Here is a 26,871-nt window from a genome sequence, read left to right on the forward strand (position 1 = left end):
CATCAGCTTAGTTCTTCACATCGCTCAAGAGATTATATAGGAAAAACTAGCTGCTGTCCCCCTCTTTGAGGCATACATTAGAGAGCAGAGCCTCCTTAAAATCAATATTGAAGCACGCGTTTGAGAAGCCTTCAGTTTTGGCCACAGCACCTCGCCGTTTGCCTGCCCAGGACCACACAGGGCACGCGTTGCACGCTCTAACACTTGGAGAGCTGTAGGAACGCTGCTGGGAACAGAAGGAAGAAGAGCCCAGGCTCATCGGGAGCCTGACCCCAAAGGTGTGCAGCCACCTGAGCACTCCTTACCTCTGCGAAGGGAAATCAAATATTCATGCCCTGGCAGCAGCTACCCCACGATGAGCCGTTTCCCAGCACTTACATTACTGTGAGCTATAGCACTTGTCCTCCAAGTGATTCCTGATGAGTACAGTAATAAATGAATCTTTAATATGATGCAATATTAGCTCAAATTTAAATATTTACAATGCCGTTAGCATATTTCAAATGCAGGCATGCTCCAGCGACTCCCTCAGCTGCTCATTTTCCTGGTCCGCCGCCGCCCGTCCGGAAGGATGCTCTGTGGGCTCAGACAAGCACACACAAACCACGTCTGAAATCGGTATACAATTTTCACAGATTTCCTTACAATTTGCTTTAACTAAAGCAGGGAAGCACTCAATCACAGTCCACACAGGCCATAATAATATCCTTTGATCATGAGCACAGCGCAGGGAGCAAGAATTCTTATGTTTATGAGCAATTTTGCAATACAAATATGCAAAACACCGCAACGCATCGGGACCAGAAAACCAACGCCTTGAAATAATAGCTTCCTTTTTTTTGAAAGCCTATTTCTCAGTCTTTTCAGCAACAGACGCTCTGAAAAGCATCCAAGGGAATGCCTTTCTGCAGGTTTCTCGCTACGCATTGCACTCGCTGTGCCATACTATATATTATGCACCTTCTTTCTGTCTCACCAGGTCCTAAGGTTCAGACATATCAAAGCACCTAAAGGACCTAATTGCCTCTTTTTTCTTTTTTCTTCCTTTTTTTTTTTTTCCTTTAAACATGAAGAATATGAAAGCAGATACTGAAGCTGGTCCTTGTTAGCAGGCCCATTTTCATCTCTTTAAACTCAAAGAGAGTAATTCCCTTGAAAATTGTCACAGCATTTTGGCAATCCATAAAGAGGAAGTTCAACAGCCTTAGGTCACTAATCATAACTACAGCAGATACAGAGCATAAATTATGTCTTAATATTTCACAGTAGTGAATCATGTATATTCTTTTATCTTAATTACTTGATTCTTTCTGTAAATCAAATATTCCAGACATGTTTGCAGCCAGTAGGGTGTAAACAGCTGCGGTTCCCTTCTCGAAAGCATTCATGTTCCATCTCCCTTCCCTTCTGCAAGGTTTTGTGCAAGCCTCCCATTTTCTTTTATGGATAGATAAGGTGACAAACACCCAAGTGCCACCTTTATTGCTGCTCCTGTTGCACAGTAAAAAAACCTGGTGAAGTGTCAAGTGGCCTTCCTCTCATCAAGAGCCTTTCCCATACATGAAAGCGCGGCTGCATGGATGAAGTCGCAAATGTTTTATGCAACAGACCGAGCTACTCTGGCATCTCTCAGACACTCTGAGCATTTCACGAAGTGCAGTGTGCATCTATCTCGTACACGCGGGACAAATGCACAGCTCCCAGGCTATTTCACTGCAAAGCAGGAGCCAGTCCCCAACAGAATTAGGATATGGAGCACAAAGGGACAAGTGCAAGCACTTTGGGGCTAGCACTATGTGAAGCCAAGTCCATCCGAAGCACGTCCATGGGAATTCTCAGCTGCAAGCCACTGCAGAAGGGATGAATCATTTTCCCCTTACTGTCATCATCAGTCTGAGACATGGCCAGCAACAGCACCTTTAAAATGCAGCGTTGTAAGGAACTACATTTGTTATTTGACCTGCCAAAACCCTCACGCTGGCTCTGACTAGTAATGAACCCACTTCATGCACATCTTAACTCTGTCACAGAACGTTGCTGCACAAACAGCCACAAAATTTGCAAGAGCAAGACCCAAGTGTTCAACAGCCCTTGGGATAGGCCGGATAGAAAAGGAAAGGGGTTTGTAAACACAACAGCCTTCCTTCCAGCCACTCACATCTCATCTACAGTGCACGGCCCTGCAAAGATCCCATGCACACCCAAGGACTGGGACGTTTCCTCTACCCAGGGTTTTGCCCTTGAAGTTTCCAGAGACCTCCAGGACATTCGGCTGCACTTACGGTGCTTCTTTCACCTCTCTCCATCCTTCAGACACCTCTAACAAGTTCCTCTAACAAGTTCACTGACATTAAGGAAGGAAAAGTTAAGCAGAGCCAGGAAGATTCACGTATTCAGACAACTGCATGACAGGTGAAGATAATTACAGAACGCGTACCGATACCAGAAGAGAGAAACCGCCAACGTCTTGTCCCAGCTGTGTGTAAACAGTACGGTGCTGAGGAGACGGGTTTGACAACAGAAAGCATTTGGAAAGATGAGAGGAATCCTTCCAATCTTGTCGCCTATAATTAGCCTTTGTACCCCAGCACGCTTTTTAAGGTGTTCTCTTATGTTTTAATTGCGTCACTCAATAGATCATTTTATACAGCTCACGTTTCGACCAAATTTCTGTAATATCACGCCCAACGTGCTCTTATCTACGGAGTGCTGCAAAGGCATTGCCATTGTTTAATTCCGTAGCAAAGCCAAGGAGCGCTTCCATCTCGAGAAATTCACCACAAATCACAGTGACAGGAGCAGACACCGCGTCAGGAAGCCCGATGCAGTGCCTGAAGGAGCTCCTAAGTCCTCCCTCATCGCCTCCACGTCAGGAGGATCTCAACTGCTGAAAAACAGCTTCCAGAGCATCGCTCCTTGAGCTCCTGGTGCCAGAACCTCACCTCTGGGGATCCTTGCATTTAGATGGATTTCTGCTTTACGTTTGGTGCTGTAATTACAAGCAGCATTTTACTGCTATAAAAAGAAGACGTTTTACAAATAAAAGGAAAGCGCAGTTCTGTGCAGCATCCCTGAGTTGTACCAACAGTACCCACAGGTGCGTGGATCAGACGTGTTACAGAACACCACTGTTATGGGTTTTCCGAAGGGAAAAAGATCCCAAATAAAACTGAAGATTTGCTCAGCATAAAACTTGGTTTTAGTAATTTTGTGTTGCTTTTAACCTTAAGATGTGCCAAGAAACAAGGCCCTACAAGGAATAAGCCAAAAAAAAACCCCACAACCCTACCAACAACCACAAGGTCTGCTTAGAAAGCAGAGCAGGATACTTAGGCACTACTAATTTAATTAAAGAGTTATTTTCCTTTTAAATACCCTCTAATGGCCCAAAACGAACGCAGGCTGATTTAAAATCAATCATTTTAATCAAAATTACAAGTTCAAATTCTCCATGGATTGGCGTTCAGCGACTACGGAGTCAAAAACGCACATCCATCACAGCCCTGCTCCCTCCTCGCTCCGAGTCCCCAGCCGGGAGAAGAGCGGGGTTATCTCGTTTCTGCAACACACCCGAGTCTCAGGCTGGAGCCCCGAGGCAGCCAGCCAGCCCCCAAGCCCCATTTACGTCTCCGAACAAGCCCTGAGCAGCACGCAGACCTCACGCTTGCCTTCTGGGCAGGATTTACAGAAGACCCGAAGCTCTGTCAGACCGACACCAGGTGCAGCTGATCCTCAGCATCCCCCTAGAGGGCTCAGCCCCTACCCTACAGGGCCAATCCATCGCCTCTTCTGCTGCTCGGGCACAACACACGTCCCACGGTGCTCAGAGCATCTCCTGCATTTCCCTTCCACGCGCCACTATTTCTGCACCTTTCTCCCGCAGCCAGGTCCATTTTTAGATGAGCCATCTCCCCCGGGATTTCGTTTTCTCTGCCCCACATCACCACCCCGTGACACGGCATGGTGTGCCAGCCTGAAACACACAGAGGAGAGCCCAAATTATCCCCGCCTTCAAGACCATACCTGCAAGGGAGGTCACCCAGAACTGGAGATGAGCACGCGTGCCAGTACCCTTGGGGCTTTCAGTCCCCCCAGTCCTGAATCTTAGGAAATGGCCATGGAAGAGGGAAGGAGGAGCCCAGCCAAGCTGATGCAGGGCAGGGGAGGCCGAGCAGCGGTTTCTGACTATGTTCGTGTCTCTGCGTGGGTTCAGGTGGAGAGATTTCTCCACCATGAACACCGACACTTGCTACCTCCCAGTGTCAGCCACGCACTGTTGGAAACAACTCAAACCTAGAGCAGTCAGGACAAAACCTTTAATTAGAGACAGTTTCCGTGACATTTCTGTGACTGAACCCTACTGCAACTCCATCGTGCTTCCCCCCAAGGTAGCTGGAAAAAAAGGAGAATGTTTACTTTACATTTTGCATGATTCTTTCCTGCCCACGGCTTCTGTCCGAGCATACTTATAGGACTTCATAGCTTCGGAAGATCCCTGTGCTTCCTAACCATAGCCACGGGGACAGTTACACAGCTGGGACGAGACCAAGCAGGGTGGTGCCTCCCCATCCATGTCAGGGGCAGCAGCTGGTGGCGAGGCCTTCATTGCACGCTGTGTCCCTGCAGGCTACGCCGAGCGCGTTCAGAGCCTCACTGCTGCCTGCAGGAGCAGAGCGGAGCAGGCCAGAGGTGGCCCTTCCCCAGCAAAAGGCGAGCAAGCAAATGGGGAGGGATGGGCCACGCGGCGATTTAGTGATCCTAACGACATTTCACTTTCCTTAAGGAAAACCATTTCGAGAGTGGGAAAACTAATTTCCTTAATGAATTATCTCCACCGGCTTATGAAGCATAACAATGTATCTTCGGAGACTTAGCACAGAGGCAAGAAATCTGACAGTGCTCAAGTACCCCCAGCTGACCAGAGAGAAAATTTCAACTTCAATAATCCTAAAGGTCAGCAGCGTTATTAAACATGACAGATGCCCTCACTATTCAACACCAGAGGGCATGGCTAAATCTGTTCCAGCTCCATTTTCTCTTGCTACATGGAAAGCAGCAAATGTACCATTTAATGCATATTTTTAAAAAACTAGAAATAATATTTTTTCTTCTCTCTGTTTCCGAGATGACAGCTACTGATTTATTTAGCAGTCAATTATCTCAACCCCAGGTGCCGGAAAGAGCAGGGTTTACTTTGCTAAAAGGAAACAAGACAGCACAAAAGCAAAAAAAAAAAAAAAAAAAAAAGGCAAAAGGTGCTAAAGACTGCACTACCATGAGAAATGCCTTAAAAATCTAAAAATATGAATAAATCAAACGCACAGAAGGATGCGAGTGGTTCCTGTATCTCTGGTCAAGCCCCTGCTATTGTACTACGTCCACGTACCAATTAGCCACGTACGTCCCTCTTGGTGACACAATGTGAAAAGCAACCCTGATTACACACCACCACGAGTGGCGTATTCTTGTTTTCCCCATTTGCAGAATCTCTGCTTTTGTCCTTGGCTGGCAGACAGGAACAGGGGTGGGGAGAGCGTTAATGGGATTTGTTTCAATTGCTCCTTCCTCCTTTCTTTCTTTTTTAAATTAGGAAAAAATAACACAATATCAATTCTGCAAAAACGAGCCCGGGATTTCACAGCGTCCTATTTTTGTCCCCGCAATTCTCAGAATTCCCTTTCCTGTTTTACACACAAGTTGGCTCTCAAAAGCCAACAGCTTTACAAGGAAAGGGAACGATTCACTGATGTAAACCAAGCTGACAAGCATCAGCAGCTCCTTGGAAAGCACTGCCTGCCACGGTCTCTTCTGGGGGGCACGTAAGGAGTGCAAAGGGCTCTGCTGCTGCAGGAAGGGCTTCAGCAGCCTCACATGGGGGGCAGCAAAGGGCTCCCGGAGCCTCCGCCGGGTGAATCCTCGCCAGCCCGTGGACAGGCAGCCGCTTCCCAGGTGGCAGGAAGCCAGCTCTGGGAACTCCGGTCACTCCAAATGCCCAGCACTGCAACACACCAGGGCGATCGCATGGAAAAATAGAGTTGTGGAGTGTTCTGGGGGTGGCTGCTCCCTTCTTTCCCCCAGATGGAACCCATAAATTGCAAGGTCTGCGCTTCGGTTGTACAAATCTAGGGCACATGGAGGAAGAGCTGGATTCAAGCCCTAAAATGATGTACAGATCGTCCTAACTCCCAGCTGTTTAATCCCTGTTCTTAACAATGCTGCCATCTGTTTTAAACCCCCAAATACGAATGTTGTCTCCGTCTGCAAAAGGCGAGGCGCTATTGTGACACCTCAGCTCCACACAAACTCGGCTGGTCGCACCGGTGCGTTAGGCCGTGAAAGCTACTCAGGAAAAGCAAACGCAAGAAAGCCCACGGACATCCTGAACGCTCTTTACTTGACAAAATAATGTCACGGCTGAAGTTACGCATCTCTGCCAGCGCCAGCCAGGTCTGACTGCATCTCCACGCAGCCCTGCGTGCTCTGGGTGTGAGATACGCTGCGCTGGCTGCTTCGGGCTTGATGCTTTCTGCCCTGCCTGAAATACGACAGAATTAGACGAATATTGCTTTATTTTACACCAAGTTGAGCCAAACTCCAACACCCACATTAACCCAGAAATCCCGAGCAGCTTCAGTCCTCTCTCTACAGCTGTGAGCTCTCATCTGAGAGACATTCCACGTAGCTTGCTAATTTAACACACCAAAGGCAAGCAAATCAATTCAGCACTCGAAGAGCAGCCTGTTAGCACAGAGGGATTTTTTTTGTTCCACGTACGTGCGAAGCCCTAACCCCACTGCGCTCCACAGCTTCATGCCTGCGTGAAGACTCCAAGTGTCATCCGGGCAGAAGGAAATCACAAATCTATCGAGGAGCCTTGTAAAAGGGAAGGGAATTATCAACACGGATTCATATGCATCTGGAATGATTTTAATACAAAATGCGCCCGGCAAATCTCCCTGCGCTGCTGACAAATCACCAGCTGAGGTAAATCCCAGATAATGAAACATTGTAAGAAAGGCTCTATTTAATAATTTAGCCCCTGTCAAGGAGTTTGTATTGATTCTTGTTTTCAGCACAGGGAGAGAATGTTATCTTCAGCCTTACAGCTCGATGACAGCATCAGTGAATTTAATCACTGTGCAGCTCCTGCCATGCAATTCTTAAACTGTCACCTCTGATTCTTCATCATCCCTGCCACTTCCCTGCAAACCCCTCTCTGCCCACATTTTCATACTAATCCCCTGCCCCACGCGCGCCCCACCGTAATCACAGCAGCATTTCAATCTGCTTCGCATTAGACCTAACAGCCGATCTCATTTGCAGGCTAAATTTTTGATTTTAAATAATTCAGCGCTCCTTCAAACGTCTCATTCGTCTCCCTCTTATTAGCGAGTCGGCTCAGGATCCTAACGGCCGGCGGAGCTGGGCTGAAGGCAGCCTTGTGCGATCGCAGGACGGCGGCGGCTCGAGCAAAGGGTTGGAGCAGAAAGGAAATCTTTCAGCCTCTCTTGGCCGCAAAGGGGAGGCGAAGCCGGAGAAGCCAGGATCTCTATTAATCAGCATTTTTTCCACACCAAAATGGAAAGGTCAAGCTGCCTCGTAACCGGCCAGGAAAAATTAGCCACAAATTAATTCAGCTGCAGTTCAGGAACAGAACGTCAATTCATCTACAAACAGAGCGAGGCTTTTAAATACATAAATGCTTGTGGCTACAGAAACCTCACCCAGAGGTTTGCATTCAAAAGCATCAGCTCCTATAGAAGCGCAGGGAATAGCAGATCCTCGCTTTAACATGTTTCCTAAAACACGAGGCTGCATGCAGGAAGGATACAAAGGAGAGGAAGCATGCACTGCATAATTTAGACAAACAGATCTCTCTTAATTTTCCCCTCCTAATTCCCAGGGAGATGCAATGCTTTCCATTTTATAACCCTTTGGATCACAGTAAAACGATCCCACAGGCCCTCCCAGACAAGGTCACCATACACAGATTTTCTATTACAGGGCACTAGCGGCATTTCACAACTGTCTTTTTATGCACTTCTGCCTTTCCATCCAGACTATAAATTGTTACAAGGCCCTGGGGCAATCCAGCTGTATACTCCATTCAAATCAGGCTTCAAGGAGAAAGCGCCACAGTCAAGATGCTTCAATCAAGTAAACACACAGGCACAAAGGGCAACTGCATCACAACTAATAATGTTTTCTTTTATAGGGCAAATGCACCGTTTTTCTGTTTTAAAAGCACCGCAAGTTTCTCTCTGATGCTCAGATTCAAAGTGGAGCCCATTAGCATTTTAAATGTGACACCAAATTAAGTCGGAACACGATAAATCAGAGGCATGCTGCTAGAATCCATTTGCTGCTTGGGTTCTCCCTCTGAGGGAAAAAAGGAAAGCCTTATAAAAGAAATCTGGACGCATTTATCAAACACTGGAAAATCACAGCAAAAAAAAGGTTTAAATGGGACAGGATTAGAAGGCAGATTTCTTGTTACCACTACTAGAGGCAAGGTGTGTTTTATTTGCACACGTTAGCGTGGATCCTGGGCAGCGAGCTCGCTGGGAGCCCCAACAGCCACGCGGCGGTGCTGGCTGGCAGCGACCACCCTTTGGTATTTTCTGCTGTTTACCCAACTTCTTGCCTCAGCTCCAACTGCTATTGCAGAGAGAAAGCACAAACCTCTCGCCTGTCAGATCCACTTTCCCCTTCTTTTTGGACGTGGCTTTCTTCTCTTTCGACTTAGAAAGTAAGCTGCAATTGCCTTTGTTTGAGTAAATTAATTCAATTATAATCAGAACACTTGTAGATACAACGTCCTGTGATTACCAGTGCTCTCACTGGGGCTGGAAGTTAAAATTGAGGCAGTTCCACATTCTGTTTCTCTTCTTTCTCCCAAAACACTGGTATTCAGTCATCTCCCTTCACCGGTGATCTCTGCATACAGAGAAGCATCTTCAGCATGCAGCGCTCCTTGCCTGACTCCATTTCAGTATCAGAAGCAGTAATCGAAGCTGGGTACACACGCTTTTAGGTGCGTAACATAATTAAAGCATTCGTATTTTAAATGCACCTACCACTGTTGTGTCCTATTTAAGCCAACAGCTGGTTATTTAGGAATGAAGGCATCTCCTAACCCAGAACCATCTCATGTTTTGGCCATAACCCATGGAAGCAGCTTTGACGCCCCGCTGAGCAGGCAGCTCACACCACTGGGCAGATCGAGAGCTTGGTGCAAGACGCCCACACCTCTGTTCCTCCGCACAGAGCTCCGGATGTTTGCTTTGGAAGTTCTGCTGGGCTCGAAAGCAAAACTCCCGTGGGATTTCTCACTCTCGTAACCTCCCAGCGGTCGCCCTAAAGCAGACCAGATCGTGTAACGTGGGGAGGGAGGTTTGCTATGACGTGGTTACCTAACGAAGAGCTGGGCACAAGATCCTTGGCTTTACCACGGCAGAGGTTTCCACCTCAAATAAAGCAAATCCTTAAGAATTTCTAAAATGCCTCCTCCTGCCTCTCCGGCAGACCCACTGGCCACAAAGGGCAAATCACTCCAGCTGGCCAGCCCTGCCAGCACATCCTGGGCATCTGTCCTGCAGCCGGCCCAAACACCTCGCCACTGGAAGCTACTCGCTTTCTGAAAGGTGAAACAAAGCCAGTACCTCTCCTTTTCCCCTAAACTTTTGAGGGTAGAGGAAACTGCTGCTGCTCGTACTGCTGAAGGCAAGCCAGCTGCACGCCCGCTGATACAGGATTGATTTCTGCCTTTACCAAGACCCACTTCTGGGAGCAATCCTTTCCGCAGCAGCAGAGGTGGGTTCTTACCTTCCATCAACCTCAAATTACTGATTTCCTTTGTCTTTCCTGCAAGCCACTGATCCATGCAGAAACAAAGCTTTGCTTTTCTAGAGATTCTGCACCAGTTACGAGCCACTGGCGAGCGCCACGCACCACCTCCTCCCTTCCGTCGGCAGGGTTGGATGGAGCATCCCTCCAGCTCACTGGGGTCCTAGTCCTGAGCATCCAAAGCCATCTCAATGACCACCGTGCACACGTATTAATTGAGTGGCTGCATATTAATTGGATTTTCTTCCACAAGTCAGTCTTCTAGGTTTTAGTCATGTGTTCATATCATCTGGAAGTAATCACAATCAACATTTTAATTAAGATAAAGGGAACGGACTGAATTTTTGGACTTGTTACCATTAACAAAGAGATTAAGAGAAACTTCACTTTAGAAAGCTTCTAACACAAAGAAGAAAACCATTAAATACTATTTCATTAAAAACTAAGAAGCCATATCCTCAATCTGTCGAGAAGCCAAACCCATTTCGTCAAATGGCCTTATCCAAAGGGAATTCAGGGAGAAAGTCTATTTTCAAAACGTAGCCTTTAATTAAAAAAGAAAAACATCTTTAAAGGCCATGGTGGGGGAGTAGGGGGTGAAGAAGCCAAAAATATTGGTACGTGAAAGAGAAACATGAGCGCCTGAGCAGATCCCGAGCTATGTGCACGAGGAATTCACGATAGTGTTCTTCTGCCAGAAACTCGGAACAAGGAGATCAAATGGATCTGGGCCAGGTCTGACTTGCTTTTGGCAGAGCTTACACTTCAATTCCTGGGCCACAATAATACTAACATATTTTATAGGATCAGTAACTGAAATCAGGCTTAAATCTGAAGGACTACATGAAGTGACTGAAGAGACGGTATCAATTTTGGAAAATTAGCATTTGGGGGATGAAGCAACGTTTGATTCCCAGCTACTTATTTCAGAACCAGTGAAGTTCAAAACCTTAGGGTCTGAAGACAATTCATCTCTCTTCACTCGCTCTTCATTACCAATTAAATACAACCCAGTTATTATTCTGCTGTCTGTTTGTAAAAACCAAAGCGTATTTAAGAAATTCTCTGTGCAGGCTGTACATTATTATTATCATTTTTTATAAAACACTTTCGACCTGAGTCAAATTAAACCAAACAAGAAGTATGCTGGAAAAGAGAGCATCTTCCCCTTATCCAAGCCCTCTCATAACTTTGTGATGACCAGAAAGTTTGTGTTTATGACAGCAATGGGCTGCTTTTGAAACAGCCGCATCGTTAGGAATCCAGCGGTGCTATTGCAGAGTTCCGTCAAAAGCAGCAGGGAACGTCTCACCGTGCACAGCCTCCATGGTGGTTTTCACACAGAAGGAAAAACTCATCAGTAAAACAAGGAGGAAAGATGTTTTAAAACACACACCTCAGCATTAATCGCTTCTCTTTTATTGACCTGCGCATGTAACTTAAACCCCAAGCGGTATGACTGCTCTGAAACAAACAAAAAATGGTAAATGAACCCGGAATTAAATGCTAATGGATATTTTTTTTGCTGTGCTACCTTACGCCCTTTTCCTCCTCCTTAGAGCTGTCCAAGTTGCATCTGTGGTGCATTAAAGTCACACTACCGTGCCCTTTTCCAAGCTGCATCCACGCAGTCCAGCTTTCCAGTTGTACTTTGCTGTTTCTCATGAAAAATATCTGCAAAGTAACTGACACCGTGAGACGGCCAAGCCAAGCTTAACACTAAAAGGGTAACGGAGTGCAAGGAAGGAATTAATGCTTAGAGAGGTTAAGATGGTGTTTCACATCAAGAACTGCACAAAACCCAATCAGTAGAGGGAAAAAACACTAACTTGTGTTGGTTCAGTCAACTCTCTCATACTTTTTGATAGACTGAGGCAATTCCGGTTTTAAAACTTCAGTTCAATCACTCAACAGGGAAGAACCAAAGCAACCGAGAAGCATTTGTGGCACATTGCCTCCTTTGGCACGGCCTGATGCCCCATCACCTTCTCCGAGGTGGAGGCAGAAGCTCTATTTGTAACACCACCACCAAGTAAGTGGGAAATTGAGGGGGGAAAAAATAAATCAGCAGTTTTCCAAAGATGGTGCTTGTCCTGACACTTATGCGCAGCACAGTCCTGGGCGAGCGGTGCGGGTGCTGTGGCACAGCGCAGCATCCCTCACAAAGACGACTCGTGTTCTCTCTAAGCACCACACATCTTCTTGCTTTGCAGAGCGTGCCTGCTCCAGTGCTGTGTAATTTGTGTTTAAGCAACCTGGCTCTGTAAGGAGCTGAAAAAAATTGTTCTTGTCCAAGCAAGACGAGACTCACAGCAAACACTTTCTGTTCCTATCTTGGTGCTTTTCCACCACCTCCTGCTGTTTCCCCTCAACAAGAAGAGGTTAACCAACCAGGTTACCCAATGCTATTGCAGAAGTCCAGCCTTCTAGTGAAAGCATGATGCTATGCTCGGGTTTGTTAGTGAAAACACATGTTCCCAGCACACGAGGTCTGTTGTCATCGGTGCACAACACCAGTGCCAAACACGCACCTGAATATTTCCAGGATGAAACTTAAATCATGGTGTAACCAGTGCTACCTTATCAAAGCTGTATTAACAAGAAAAAAAAGCTATTAGTGAAGACATCTGGTAGAGTTAAAAAAAAAAGTTCAAGTAATGGCACTGTCTGGAAACCTGGGGCTGTTTTGTTTCTTGCAGCAGCTCCATTACCGCACTGCATTAGGTCTGCGCGTCTCTGGAATTTAATAGATCTCTGCACAGAGGAAGCTTTGCCAACTAGATCTGGTTCAGATCAGGCTACAGTGGGTTTGGCAGCGCGCTCTGCCTCTGAAGAGCAATCAATAAAATTACCTTCATGCTAAGTTCTGCTGCCTGCCAGATTTACAGACTTCCTATAGCATACCTTTCAAGCACAGCCGAGATGGTTTGTCACAGGGCTACCAATCACCCGTACGTTTACATCCCCGTGCCTCCATCAGCACCTGATGGATACCCGTAATCAGTTCCAGGGATGCTGTCGCACCGAACGAACACACCGAGAAAGTTTGTCAAAGCTAATGCAGTCGCTAAAATTCGCTATCAATTCAACAGACCCCAGCTAGTGACAGCCAAAGATGGAGAAATTGGAGCAAAAACCTCAATTATGCGAAGACAAAAGAGATTAGAAGGCAAAAGAAGGAAAATATGAGCTATGAGAACAGCTTTTACTGTATTTATTGAATGGAACAAGGAAGCACACAGGGTTCAATAGGAACCAGACCAATCCTGCTCTTCTAATTTGTCAAAAAATGGAGCGAGACAAATCTCTGCATGTTTTCCCTGCTATCCCTTCCCCCATCCATCCCGACGTCCTACCAACTTTTGAAGCTAAAAGGCTCCTAACAATGGGCAGCTGGTTTTTGAACCCAGCACTCAGATCTCAGCATGCCGCCAGCAGCTGAAACGTGCAAGTGAGTTTTCACTCCCTCCCGGCTCCTGCATGCCATCAGCTTTTTAAAACAGCGCTCAGACAGATAAAAATAACCAAAGAGATCCAAGACATCGTGCCTTAAAAACACTGTTACCTCACTCGTGACTCCCAACCCTTTGCTTGGGTCCTAAGCAAGCACTGCATTTGCCTGGCTCCTAAAATAATACCCCACTAGGAAGGAGCTGCATCTATTTAGAAGTGCAGCTTCTCAGAGCAATTGTTTTGTGGCAAGGCTAAGTACATTTGTACTCGCTGTGGCATCTTCCACTGAAAAAGGCACAAATGAAAGCTTCCCTAAAAACACACCAGTTCCTACCCTGCGGTATCTTTCATATCCTATGCCACTCTAAACAGCAAAGAGACCTGAAAATTTGACTAGTTTCTTAAAAATGCACCAGTAAAATGAGTTCCAGTTACGTTGCCATGCTACAAGTGGCACACAGTGCTGTAGCAAAACATCAGGGAATTGCAACCGGCTGCTGAAGTACCTTCCCTTCTTATTTACCATACCATCACCAACAGAAGAGTCATCCTGCTTGCATTAACTGCATTTCTCAAACTCAGCCCTGTAACTCCCAGCCGGACAGGGTGCTCGGGAGCCCCCGGAGCTGTCCCTGCAGCCTCTGATGCCTGCCCTACACCTGAGCTCCACGGAAGCTGTAAGCACCCAGTGGGTCTGGAAGCCGTCCTTCCAAAATACCTTACTGGGAGCGCTCACACTGAGCCAAGAGGTCCCTGCCTGGTCCAAGCCTCTGCAAGCACTACAGAATCAGAGGGGGAAGAAGTGAAGGGACAGGCGATGTCTCTCCTGTCACCACCTTTGCTCCCCAGCAGTGCTCCCTGGGGCTCCCCCGGGTTCAAATCAACTCCTTTTCAGCACAACACCAGGAAGTTCTCCTAGCAGAGCAGTTCTGCTATCAGACCTGGTGTTAGGCAGCTCCCCAGGAACACAGGACACGATGAACTCGTTGTCCCAGTGCTCACAATGACGTTCATCTTCCACAGAAACCTGTCTGATGGAGCTCCTGCAGCACTGGTAGCCCAGAAGGGACACAGCAATTACTTAGAGTGCCACTTTTGCTGACAGCTTCCCTAAGACAACACTTCTAGTTAATCGTATTTTACTTCTCAATTCCACCCAGCTATTTATACGAATCCCAGAAAGCTGGAAGGAGCCCAGGAACACAGAACTGGGGAAGACAAAGGAGGATGAATGTTACCCCTGACAGCTCCTAACCCGGTTAAGCTGAGCTGATCAAATCACTGAACTTCTTCCCACACACGAACCACTTGATTTCCTGACTCAGGAGGCAGACCTGCAAGACTTGCTTTGGTCCTCTGGTTGTCCCCAACGAGTCTGGGAACCAAATCTGCCGCTCTTCCTCCCAGCCCCAGCTTATCCTACAACAGGAGCCGGTAACTCAAAAGGGAACGACCAACATCGGCAGCATCACAGCTCTGCTTCATGCAAAGCAGCACGGAGCAACAAAAATCAGGAGGGAATAGAGACAGCTGACAAATAGCAGTAAGTAAAGCTTCATCATGAGGGTTTTATGGCCACTGGTGAAGTGCAATCGTTCTTCAGGAAAGCAAGAGAACTGCTCCTCTAGTATTAGTTTTAGTAGGCTGGATTCATCTTAGTGTCAACAGAAACCAGGGATGAAAGTACAAATTAATGCAAGAAAGTATGCCATTGTACCTGCAGGAACTGCACAGAGCACACCAGAAAACCAGTTACTGGCTCCTCTGTGCCACCAGAATACAAGCTGCTCCGACATCATTGGTAGCACCTGCACTTATGGAGCAGTACAACCTCAACTTGCAATTCATTTCTCCCCATTTTCCTAAATCACTCTGCTATTTGTTAAAGTGAAGCAGGCAAAACAGCTCTAAGAGGCGCGCTTTCTAATATGACTAATAACGTGAGAGGGAACAAGTCCATTTAGAAGCAACGCAGCATTATTTCAGTGTTTCCTTCTGCTTCCTTTGCCTCCTGTGACCTGTTCATCAAATGTAGCAAGCTGAAATGCTACAGTAAGCTTCATAAAACCAGTTCCTAGCTCTGTAATCATCTTAAACTCGTATCCAACTCTGATTTAAGGTCTTAGTGGAAAGAGAAGTTGAACTCCAATTTACTTGAATACAACTGAACAGCACTCGAGCCTCTTCCCAGGACTGACCCTTTTTACCCTGCAAAAAACTGTGTGCATATATCAGACAGCAGTTGTTATCTCAACTCCTCCCCACACCTTTTTAGCAGTTAAAAATAAAAATAAAACTCCACTTTTGCGTCTGAACTGCACCTAGAGCACCGGGAAGTGTAGGCTAAGACTCATACGTGCAGCCCAAACCTGGTATTTATGATAACCAAAATGATAATGTACTTAATTAGTAGGCGACATTTCAAAGCTGTTGACTTTTTCTTCCCTGCTTCACTTGACATGTTCAGCTGAAGGCAAAACAAGACTGTTTTCCTGTTGGTATCTGGCACTGGGAGAGGAGAAATCAAGTGTCCTTTCCACTGTACATCTTTCCTTTCCCCAGCAGAAAAATCAACAGTGACAAACGCACTGAAAATTCATCTTTGCAAACATAATCAGCATCAAAGGTTGGGGTTTTTTTGGTTCTGTCATTTCTACAAGATCCTTTTGTGTGTTATGTCAGCAGGAAAAATCCAGCAGAAAGAAAAAAAAAAAAACAACTGAAGACCTCAGAGCAGGCAAAAGTAAACATGAAGCAATGGTACTATTTCCATTTCAAAATACAGAAAATTGCCAGCAACACTGATGTCATATCCTTTGCACATTGAGAAAAAAGAGAAACCCCACTATTTTTTTTTTAAAGGCACTAAAACACCACACAATGCCCTTCCTACAGAGCACTACAGCGAGCTTTAACGTGTTGCATTAGACCAATGCTGACAAGAGAAGCTTCAGCTGTTGGTGCTGTTAATGCCCTGGGCAAGCAATGCAGCTCAGCAGGACCTTCTGCCCCAAACGGCAACCAGCACCCCGGAATTCCTTTCAAACACACCAGCACCGGCTGATGGGCAAGAGCAGCATAAATAGGTTCTAAATTGAAGCTACATTAACTAAAAATCCAACATCTCCTTAAAAAATGAGAGGGAGGGAGAGCAGAGAGCCGTGCACAGGAGAGAGCCCCCAAGAGCCAACCAGAAGCAAGGACAACAGCGAAGAAAGCCTCCACGTTCTGCTCCACCGTGGTCCCACAAAACGTAAATTCTAAGCATTGAAGTGGAAGATCTGAGTAAGAAAGCCTGGAAGAAGCTGAATGCTGAAGGCACCAGACAGTAGGTGAGCTACACCTGTAACCACACATGGATAGCACGACAGCTGACTGCATATTCCGGGCTCCTCACAAGATGAGCAGTAGGTTACTTCTACCAAACACCCTGCGCCAGCAGGGCACGGGCCAAAGGAAGCAGAGCTGCCACGCCTGGCCTACAGGCTGTGGCTTCCTGCTCAATGCCCCAAGCAAGGGCTTCTCTGTGCAGCTCCAGCACACCGAGAAGGAAATGTTTCATGGTTTAATGTACAGAATGGGATAAAAAGGGGCAAACCGCAACTCCAACTGCTTTGTTCCGGCACAGGTCTCCAGCTTTCTGCTTTTAAAAGAAGAAAGCACTACATGGGTCTTAAACGTTACGTTATTTCTCATCAATAGACTCTGTCACACTGGCCTAGTGTCTCTGCATCTCCACGCAGTCCGTCGATGAGCTGAGATGAACCAAAAGGCAGCCCCCGAGCTTCGCTCCCCCAGCTGGGCTATCAGACCTACAGCCAGAGGCACAGCCAGAGCCAACTGCCCAGGACAAAACGCGAGCTCGGAGCCCCAGCTCGCCAAAAGCACCCAACTCCAAGCTCACTTCCCTGGGGGGATTTATAACGAAGCAGCCCGCAGTTCCAGCTCTACAGCCTAGTCAACCAACTACGTCTACACAAGCACAGATCTCGGTCTTAGCAGCAAAACTCCTGCTATTTCAGAAGCTAGGAGGACTACTCGGGGGCTACGGGAAGAGATACAGGCTCAGAAATATTGCCATCTCACTGGAGAACGGGGCGGGGAAAAGGAGAAGGAGGAGATGTGAAAATTTTTCTTACCAGTTTGAAGTCTTGAATGCTGCAGATGAAATACGGGGTATTCGGCCGGCGACTTTCAATATATACGCAATCTTTAAAAAACAAGATTTTAGAATAATGGAAATTAACTTCTGTGCCTCAAAGAAAGACCATAAAAACAGGATAAATTCAAAACAGCCTACGCTTAGAAAGAGCCACCATTTCATTTGCATACCATGTAATTTATTCCAAGTGTGATCTAAAAATAGCAACTAGATGCTTTATGATGATAAATAAGGGAATTAGCGGCATAAAATAATTTTGATTTGAACAGACATTTTGCTAGAAAAAACAAAGGAAGTCATAGCAGCCCACTGTGAAAGCAGTTAATAGAACGACCAGGTCACAACCTATGAACCAGAGCAAAATAAGACAGGAAACTAATCAAATCTTTTGTGGTTAAGTTGGTATTAGGAACCTAGCACTAACATATTTTCTCTTCTAATTGTAAAGAAAACCAAGGCGACCAATCGCAGATGAAATACAGCAAACTAAATTAGATTTACCACAGGGAAGAGCTGTGCTTTCTCAAATTACATTTGACGTGACAGAAACAGAGTAATTATTTTGGTTTGCTTTTGACAACTGGACTCTACGAGGTTGCTGTAAAATAAGGTTTGTTGTATTAAAAACAGTCGCGGCAATAATTGCAACAAAAGCAGTGCCTCAGAATAAAATTACAGCACGGATGGGAAGGAACTGACTGATTAATGATGATGCCCCTAGAAATCACCAAGTCCACACACGGCTTGCTAGAAGGCAGAGAGGCTGCTCCCAAAGCCAAGCAGGTGTTTAAGGGACAACCATTGTGTCCTCCTGTTATTTTCGGAGAGCTAACTGATGTAAAAGACAGAAGACTCAAAGAGCACCAGATATGCTGTGCACAATTCTCCATGAACCTACCCACAGTTTTTAAAAATAAAGTCAGAGTTTTGTAAGGCACATTGAAAACACAACTAAAGCCCTGCTTCCTGCCTGGGAAAACCCCAACGTTACTCAAAACGAGCAGTTTCTAGTTCTTACGCTCCTCAAAGAACACTGCTAAGCATGCTGCAGCAGCATTTGTGTTTCACCCCCGGTTTTCAGGGATGTTTTTGTTGGGTGTTTGGTTGTTGGTTCTGGTGGTTTTCTGGGGGCAAAGCAGGAAATGAAGCTTTGAGTTACCCTCCAACACCTCACATCAGACATTGTTTCCATCTCAGTGTGAGACCAGAAGGGGAAAAGCAGGCAATAATTCCAGTTTTTCTACCAGTCACTTAACATCAAGCTATGAAATTATTTCTTTTCCTTTCTCCTCCTTTTCTATACCTTTACCTTCCTGAGTACTGCTCCCAATCGTCTCCAGGACTTTGCCAGCCGGCCTGCACTGCCTGTATCTTGTCCCGTGTCAGCAGCACATCGAGGCACTGTAGCCCAGGCCTCTAAAAACGAGTAGTCCCAGCAGCATTACACCTGGAAACCAGGCATGCCGTGTTTCACATCCAAACTGCTCGCTTCCAGCCTCCTCATTACAGACAATACCCACCAAATTAACACTTGGTTTAATTGCAAAGCCACGCAAGCAGAGCAGCGGTGCCTCTTCTCCCTGTAGATCAGAAAATCTGTACGTACAGCCTCGATTCGAGTCTGTTGCACAATTCGAAGACAAAGGTATTTCTGTTTTACCGACCGGCGTTTCAATCTAAGCTGGAAAAGATGCTGGTCTTCAGGAGGTTACAAATCAGGTGGTGCCAGAGCACATAAGTATCAAAGTCAGGCAGAAGGTCACCCTGACTCCTGCAGAAAGCTCTCCAGCTGACAAGCACGGCTCGCCATGGCCCACGTCCCCAGAGAACATGAGAGCTGGCAAACAGCTAAAAGCAATCACTTCAACTGTCACCAGAGCCCTGCTCGGAGAGCTCAAGTAGCAGGAGCTTTTAAAAGAGAAACGGGAAAAGGTTACCCAGACCCTCCTCTGCTTCAAAAGAAAACCCGTTTAGCACAACTGCTACTTGGTGGTGAGCACATCGGGCAGTTCCTTGAATTAAAAAACCTAAACCCACGGAGCACAGGTTCACGGAATGGACCACAGGGGTGTCTCGTGAGTGCATGCAGGAGTTGTGAACTGAGGGCGAAGTTACAGCACAGGGAGCTCCTGGGACAGCATCTTCCTCCTCCTCATCATCATCCCTGCCTTGTCCAGGGGCAGCACCTTCCTCCTCATCCGCGTCCCTGCCTCATCGCAGCCCAAGCTTGGGACAACCCAAGCGATGCCCAAAAAGCCAGGGGTCAGATTTCCACTTATGCCATTATTTTTAAACAGGCTCCTCCGCCCACAGCCCCCATCCATCACAAATTGCGCTGATAATCGCTTCACAACAGCATTTGTGAGGTCCAACAAGCCTGACAAAAGGGATTTAAGCTGAAAATACATCGCTTATTTCATAGCAGGAATCAAAGACACGGGATTAGAATCTGTCCGTTGCAGCCCATATGGGGCCTGGCCTCTTTTGGGAACTTGTGTATGGCTCTAAGCACAAAAACGCCACCAAAATGAAGAATTCTGCTTCAATGTGGCTGTCACCTTCTTACCAGGTGGCCACCCGAAGGGAACTTAACCCCAGCTACGTTTGGAGGCAATGCTGACAGGCGGAAGGACAACGCAACCGACTGCAGAGTGAAACAGTCAGCACCAGAAAGGCAGGTGCTTGGAAAAAAACGCATGGTAAGTGTTAAATAAGGTAAGATTTAGAGCAAAGAATCCTGGCAGTAAGGGGAGATGGCAGGGAGGAGTGAACTCATGCAGAATTTATTGTGAGTCCTTTACACCACCACCGGAGCAGAGGAGGAGACGTGGTCAGGGGAACGCAATGCTAGAGCAACCCAAGGATTTACTAAATTAGCCTCTATTAATTACGGGGTCCCAGGAAACTATGCTAGACAGCAAGGCTACGCAGGTACCCACAGAAGCAGCATCAGTTTTAAGTTTTCTGCTGCTTGTTTTTCCTGTCGGTGATGCGACAAACCGAACGCCTTGCAGCAAGAGGCTCAAAAGAAGGCTGATGGATGTGAACCACACTACAGTGTTTTCTCTTTTTTAATAAGAAAATTATTACAAGCATTCCTATATAACAACCCCCAGTATCTCTGTAGAATTACGCCGAATTACTTCCATTCAGATCGAGCCCAATTTGCCTTTCCCAAATGACCAATTTCCAATTCCATATTTCCTAGCTCAGATCGCAGCAGCTGTTGCAACAGCATGCATATGTGCAATTTAAAAGCTTGAAATATCATATATGTAATCAACCATCAACACCAGAAGAACTGTAATCTACTCGGCTTGTAATTCATGCAGTACTTTTCACCCCAAATCCTCAAAATCCTACAGAAATTGTCAGTGACTCTTGGGAGGTAAACACCAACGCATCCTCCTTGCCTCTTCACCTTGGTGGGTGTGCTTCAGTGTAGTTACTCAGCAGCCATCGCACCCGAGCCATATGAAATCCATGTTTTCCTGCCCTTTTTTCTGTTATCCTGGGTTTCCTTGCCCAGTCTTTCTGCTCTGACAGCCCTCTGCTCGCTCCAACCAACTGCCCCGGGTCCTGGCTGGTGCAGTTACCTGCTGGAACGGGTTCTCACCCACACGGGAGAAATTCTTCAGGATGCACTGGGGAGTCTGGATAAAAAGTTACAAGATTTCAGATACAGGAACCAACTTCCCCCATTCTTTTTCCTTAATGCCTCAGTTCCTCGAGCCTCCCTGTCCGGGTGCTCTCAGACGGCCCGCTGAGCAAACGGCTGAGCAGCCCCCTGAAACGGTGCAGGCAAAAGCAAAGGAACGGAATCTGGCAGCTACCATGGATATAGCGAACACGTCGACTCGCTGGTTTGCTGCAGCAGGGAAAGGCACACCTGGCTGCCTGCCAACGCGAAAAACAAAGATGACATCCAGTTAAGGCGACTGCAAAGCAATGGAGGCCGAGGAGATAAGAAAACAAGTTAATTCGGGTGCAAGGAAATGCCGAGAGAGATAGAAACTGGAAAACTGCCAGCAGGAGGAACATTTATGGATGCAGCCACATTAGCCGCTCAAAACTCACCATAAAAAGCAATTACTTTCAGTTACCAGAGATCCTAAATACAAATACATCATCTTGAAGAACGGTTACGTGGACCCAGGTGACAAAACACAAGTGTGCATTGTTCTCCAAATGCAAACCTGCGCAGACAGGGCTTACGCCATGAGAAAAAAGGAAGGTGAGGCTACAGGAGTGGCAACTGTTCTGGAATGTGCTGTCGCACCCCCTTTTTCCCCCTGATCACAGATTTGTGCAACATTTCAGTTGTATGTGGCTGCAGAGAGCTTTTGCATGGACTCTGACAACTTCAGCCGATTCTCAGCGCTGTTGTGCAGGCTGCTTTGTCTCTGAGCATCTACCGCCACTGCGTGCTGACCGCAGAAGATGCCCCATCTCTCAAGAAGAAGCAGCCTACAAAAATAACACCACAAAATAAAGATGCTCCTCACACAGAGGAGTTTACTTGCTTCTGAGTTTTTACTGCTCAGCAGTTTTACGCAGCTTGAGCGGCACATACTCCGTGTGCTAAATGCAAGGCTGAAGCCCGAGGCTGTTTGTCAGCCTAAAACCTGATGGACCCAAATGCACTCTCCCTTCAGACAGCTCAGAGAAATTCTGGGCAGTTGTTTCAACACCTATTATTCGCGAAAGGAATCCACAGCACAGGTGCATTTCGGCCATCTACTTGCTCCTACAATATTAATATCCACTTCCACTGCCAGTCAATCCTTTCCACCTCAAAAAGCCCAACAAAAGCCAGACTAACTAGAAATTCTTTTCTGTAAGTTTCTTAATCACAGTTCGGTGTCACCCGGTCATTTGCTCTTTCCTAGCCCCTGTTACAGCTCCATCAACCGCTGTCACCGCCTGTGCTGGCTGCTCCGCATCTGCGAGGACTCCTTCAGCAGTGAACACGGGGATGTGGCTTCCTGGGCACGGCTCAGGACCCTCCAGCAAGGCACTCACACCACTAGCACAAGTGAAGAGCACCCACAGCCACTCAGCAGGACTGGGGACGGCGTCCCCTCTGGGGCACTGATCCTACGTACCCTGTATCAGCACCGCAGCGCGACAAGGGAATTGCTGCAAGGTAAGCTACACCATCAGCTACAGAAAGCAAAAAACGATGCTCTGAACATCACCAGAGCAGGTGCAGGACAGGTTACCTGCTTGTGCTGAAGGACCGTCAGCATCCTGCGTCAACGAGTAAATAGGGGAAGCGTGAGGCCAGCAGGCAGCCAGGTTAGGGGCTGTGCTACCAACCCACACACTGCCTTCCTCCACAGCAAGGTAACAGCTTCCAAAGCCTCCTCAGCCCTGACCCACTGCCACCACAGAGCTTGCTGATAACCCAACCTCTCCAATGTGGAAAAAAAACAACCAAAAACCCAGCTTTCCATAACCTTCACCACTCTAATGGCAATATTAAAAAAAAAAAAATCTACGTTCCCCACACAGACTCACTGCACTCTCCACCCCAAGCGCATTTGCTTTCTTTCCTATTCCATGTAAAACGTTCCCCTGGAGTCCAAGTATTTCTAGGCCACATGGCACGGAGCCACGGCTCCTTCGGGCTCTGATGCTCACCACAAGTGCCCTGGTTTGAAGGGTTACATCACTGTGCCCCCACGGAGAGCTGCTTTTAAAATAAGAGCTCACACACACGGGCTTAAAAATCTTTGGTAACACAAGCCACGACCTCACCAAGTACACAAACCTTCATCAGCTTAAAGAAAGCAGTTTATTTGGTAACCATCTTCCCCATTAATCCTTTGGGGTTTTAGCTAACGAGTCAACACTTGCATCACCCAAGCAATAAAGCCTCAGGCGCTCTGCACAGCACTCACTTCCAAGATGTTCCTTGAAAGCCACTGACAAGGAGCTGCCTGACCCCTGCCAGACCTCAGGGCCCAGCTGCAAGCAACCAGAGGTTCAGCACATTCCCCAGTTTTGACATCCCAGTACCTTACTCTCCCTTGTTTTCCTTTTCTTCAGACATCCTCCATCAGTTAGATGTTCTGACAAACGGGATGCCGGACGTGCAAATGGTCGCTTCTGAGTGAGCCAGGTGCAGTGGTGAAATGAGGACAGGGCTCAGCAGACACCGAGTTCAAGCAGCTCACGCACAGTTCTTGCACTGTCGCAGCCAACCAGGCTCATGTAGCTGGTAGTATTGCCGGCTCCTATTCGGCCGGTGTGCTAAAACCATGCTCTGTGAATGCTTACCCTGCCTGCCTGTTCCGCATCTGGTGCTTTTACCTTAATGTAGAGATAGGCAGGACAGCCTTTTTTCCTTTTTTTAAACAAGCACTTATCCCACTTCCTCTAAATCTACAGATTCAGGTGCACGCAGCAGAAATCCCTGTGATGCATCTGAGAAGCTAAAGGCAAGAGTCCAGGCAAGCCCTGTGAAGCAGGTCTGCCCCCCACTACCACCCTGGGTTAAAAAAATAGAAAAAGACAAATCCAACTGTTCATCGAGATGGACCCCAGCCCTTTGGGAGGCAAATAGCTAAAGGGTATTTACACATCCCATAATAAAGGTGCCTAAAACAAAGAGCTCAGCTGCCCTCACCCCCCGTGGTGAGTGGTTCCACCCCAATAGCTCCCCCGAGTTCTCTGCTGCAGCCAGACCCAGTGTCACAGTACTTACCAGCCCCAACCCTTCACCGCCACCCAGAAAGTTAAATAAATGCAATTAAGAGAAGGACATCAGCAGACACAGGTCATTAACAGCCAAGTGCTACCTTGGACGGGCTCAGAATAACAATTCTCAACGTTTAGTGAGCTCTAAGCGCTGAGATCTGAATTTGCCGGTGTTCCAGAAACCAAACCCCAAACCCTCGCAAAGGAAGGTGAGGGCTGAAAGCAGACCTCTAACCCCAGCAACACGTCCGGCACGGTGCTTTAATACCGGGCTTAAACACAAGGAGCGCATCGGGACCCCTCGATGCGTGGTTTTACCTAGCAAAATATTCCTGCTGGCAGGCAGGGAGCTGTGCCGTTACCTCTTCCCCCTCCACGGCTGACAACAAATTGTGGGGCTGATCTCTCGGTGTCACTGCCTGCTGAGCAGATTTCAAGCAACGCTGCTGGCTCCTTGTCAGGAAACATTGTGCTCGAGCCCTGTTCTGCAATAAATGGTTCAAGCAATTTACTGTGTTCATTTGAAACTCACAGGAGTATTCCCGATGCCTGGACTGTAGTTCTTATTTGGCAAATGATTTTATTATAAACTGGTATCATAGCGAATCCATTTTCTTTAAAGGGTTTCTGCTGCTGTTTAATGGACTGTCAGTATAATTTAGATTTCATCTATTTAAACTCATTCAAGCCTAGCTCCTGATTGTACAATAAATGGAACATATTTCTATTCAACAAAATTAATGACAGTTAATTGTAGTCTGCAGCTCCCGATTTTATAAAAGCAACTGTTCTGCAGCTCAGGCACCACACTCCAGCATTTCCCACACCAATTATTTTTCCACACTTTCCACGCACGCCCACGACACCGTGCACGGCTCCTCCTGCAAGATGCGTGCTGCTGCTACCAGAACACGCCACAACAGAAGGGCTCGGCCCTTCGTTGGAGGGGCTCAGCCACTAATTCATTGCAGGAGATCCTCCTGTCTTAGAATAGGGTTTCATTTTCAATTAAATACGTGGAAAGGAAAGAATGGGGGCATTAATAGCGCAGGCCACTAAAAAAAAAGTCATTTCCCAGACAGCCATTCAGCCTTAGAGCTCCTTCTTTAGCAGCAGATAAGGTTTACTGCTCACATCCCATTTAAAGCAGTCTCTTCTGCTCTGAGCACTTCTGATAACGACACAACATTTGCTCTTAACACTCCTCGCTGCAGTCTTCCAAATGCCTACCTGGCCACCTGTCTCCCAGCCCCGACTGGATGCACGTCAACAGCTCCTCACGGCCACCTATTTATAAAGCACTGTGCAAGACAAAACACGAGCAGCACCACAAAGGTACCACACGGCTACGTGACTCCAGTTTTTATTTCTATTTTTTTTAAGATAACCTCAATTTTTTCCAATTAAAAACTCAGTGTGCAACATACACCACACACACAAGGCGGAATGATCACCGTGGAGGATCTCTCCAAGACCTGAGATGCAAGCACTGAGTAACACAAAACCACCACAGGCGTCAAGGTCTCCCCAAACGATCTGACCAATGTCTGCAGCATCCCAGGGCTCAGCACGCAACTGCCGGATGGGCACAAAAACCTCCAGCCAGGCGAGGAAGCTTCGGTGATGTGCTCCCCATTGGCTGCTAACCTGATGCTCAGCTACCTGTTTGGTTTTTTAAATCAAGACTGGCAGCACTGAAAGAAACATCTGTATTTAAAAAACAATCAAATAACACGTTTTCTGAAATTATTCTCCTATTGTTTAAGTTTGTGAACCACTCTGAGATGCCTTTAACAGCACAAATTAGTGCAGCAGCTGCAAGGCTGATCCTACAGCACAAGTGTATTCACGTTGCTTCGACGTGGCGATGTTACATTTTTTTTCCTTCATTTTAAAGCAAAATAATTAAGCTAGTATGCTAGACAGCTGCTTCAACAAGAAATGCCCACTTCAGGGAGAAAAAACATGCTTTCCTTGCTATTAAGGAAAGAGAAATACAATTACCACAGTAAAGACATGAGCATAACTTCATTTTAAACCGAAGAAAAATAAAATCATGTCTACATTTAGGTGTATTCCTTTCCTAAGCAAACAATGCATATAAAATGTCTAAGCAACCTTCTGCTTGGAGCACGAAGCGAGCTGCATCGCTCCCAGCACAGACGTTAAGAGGAGCGTTGGGAGCACACCTGGCACAGACATTGCCACCAGAACTGGCCACGCTCTCATTTATCCCGTGGTCAACAGCACATGCGGCAGCTTCCACCAGGCAAAAGTAGGAAATGCAGCTGGTAAATTAATACGGGAGAAGTTCAAACTATTTTGAGTGCAATAAACTGGGGAGAGGCCATGAGCAATTACTGCAGCCACAGACTCACTTTCCCTCCTTGAAAACCACAAACTCAAGGAATCCCTTCCCTCAGCCCAGCTTCCCCCAGCTGCTCCCCACACCCCGTGTTATTTCCAGATTGCCATTTGCCTAACTTCGTAACGGCGCGTGGCCTTAACCTAAAGCGTTGCTCTACGGTCAGTCACCACCCTCCCACATTCCCCCTCTGCAAAAATAATTCCCTAAGCCAGGCTGCAGAACTCCTCGGATCCGCGTCCTACAATTACCTACGGTAATTAGAGCACAAGCTTTCATTAGAGCGGCAGTGGCAGACACAAATAACCACCTTACCAGCAAGGCCGTCAGGGAAAGTTCCTCC

At 46.9% G+C, this 26,871-nt stretch overlaps 1 protein-coding gene across 7 annotated transcripts in view; it reads right to left on the reverse strand.

Moving 5' to 3' along the window:
- Positions 1-26,871, reverse strand: part of RERE (arginine-glutamic acid dipeptide repeats) — a 228,678-nt gene that overhangs the window by 121,477 nt on the left and 80,330 nt on the right. For 6 of the 7 annotated variants that reach the window (XM_035344932.1, XM_035344929.1, XM_035344927.1 and 3 more), the window contains exon 3: positions 17,439-17,509. In XM_035344932.1, coding sequence (XP_035200823.1) covers positions 17,439-17,509 — 71 coding nt within the window. Of the gene's footprint in view, positions 1-3,170; positions 3,175-17,438; positions 17,510-26,871 lie in introns of those variants that run through there. The other variant, XM_035344934.1, reaches the window with a different exon arrangement.

Source organism: Oxyura jamaicensis, chromosome 21, assembly GCF_011077185.1.
Source record: "Oxyura jamaicensis isolate SHBP4307 breed ruddy duck chromosome 21, BPBGC_Ojam_1.0, whole genome shotgun sequence".
Lineage (NCBI taxonomy): Eukaryota > Metazoa > Chordata > Aves > Anseriformes > Anatidae > Oxyura > Oxyura jamaicensis.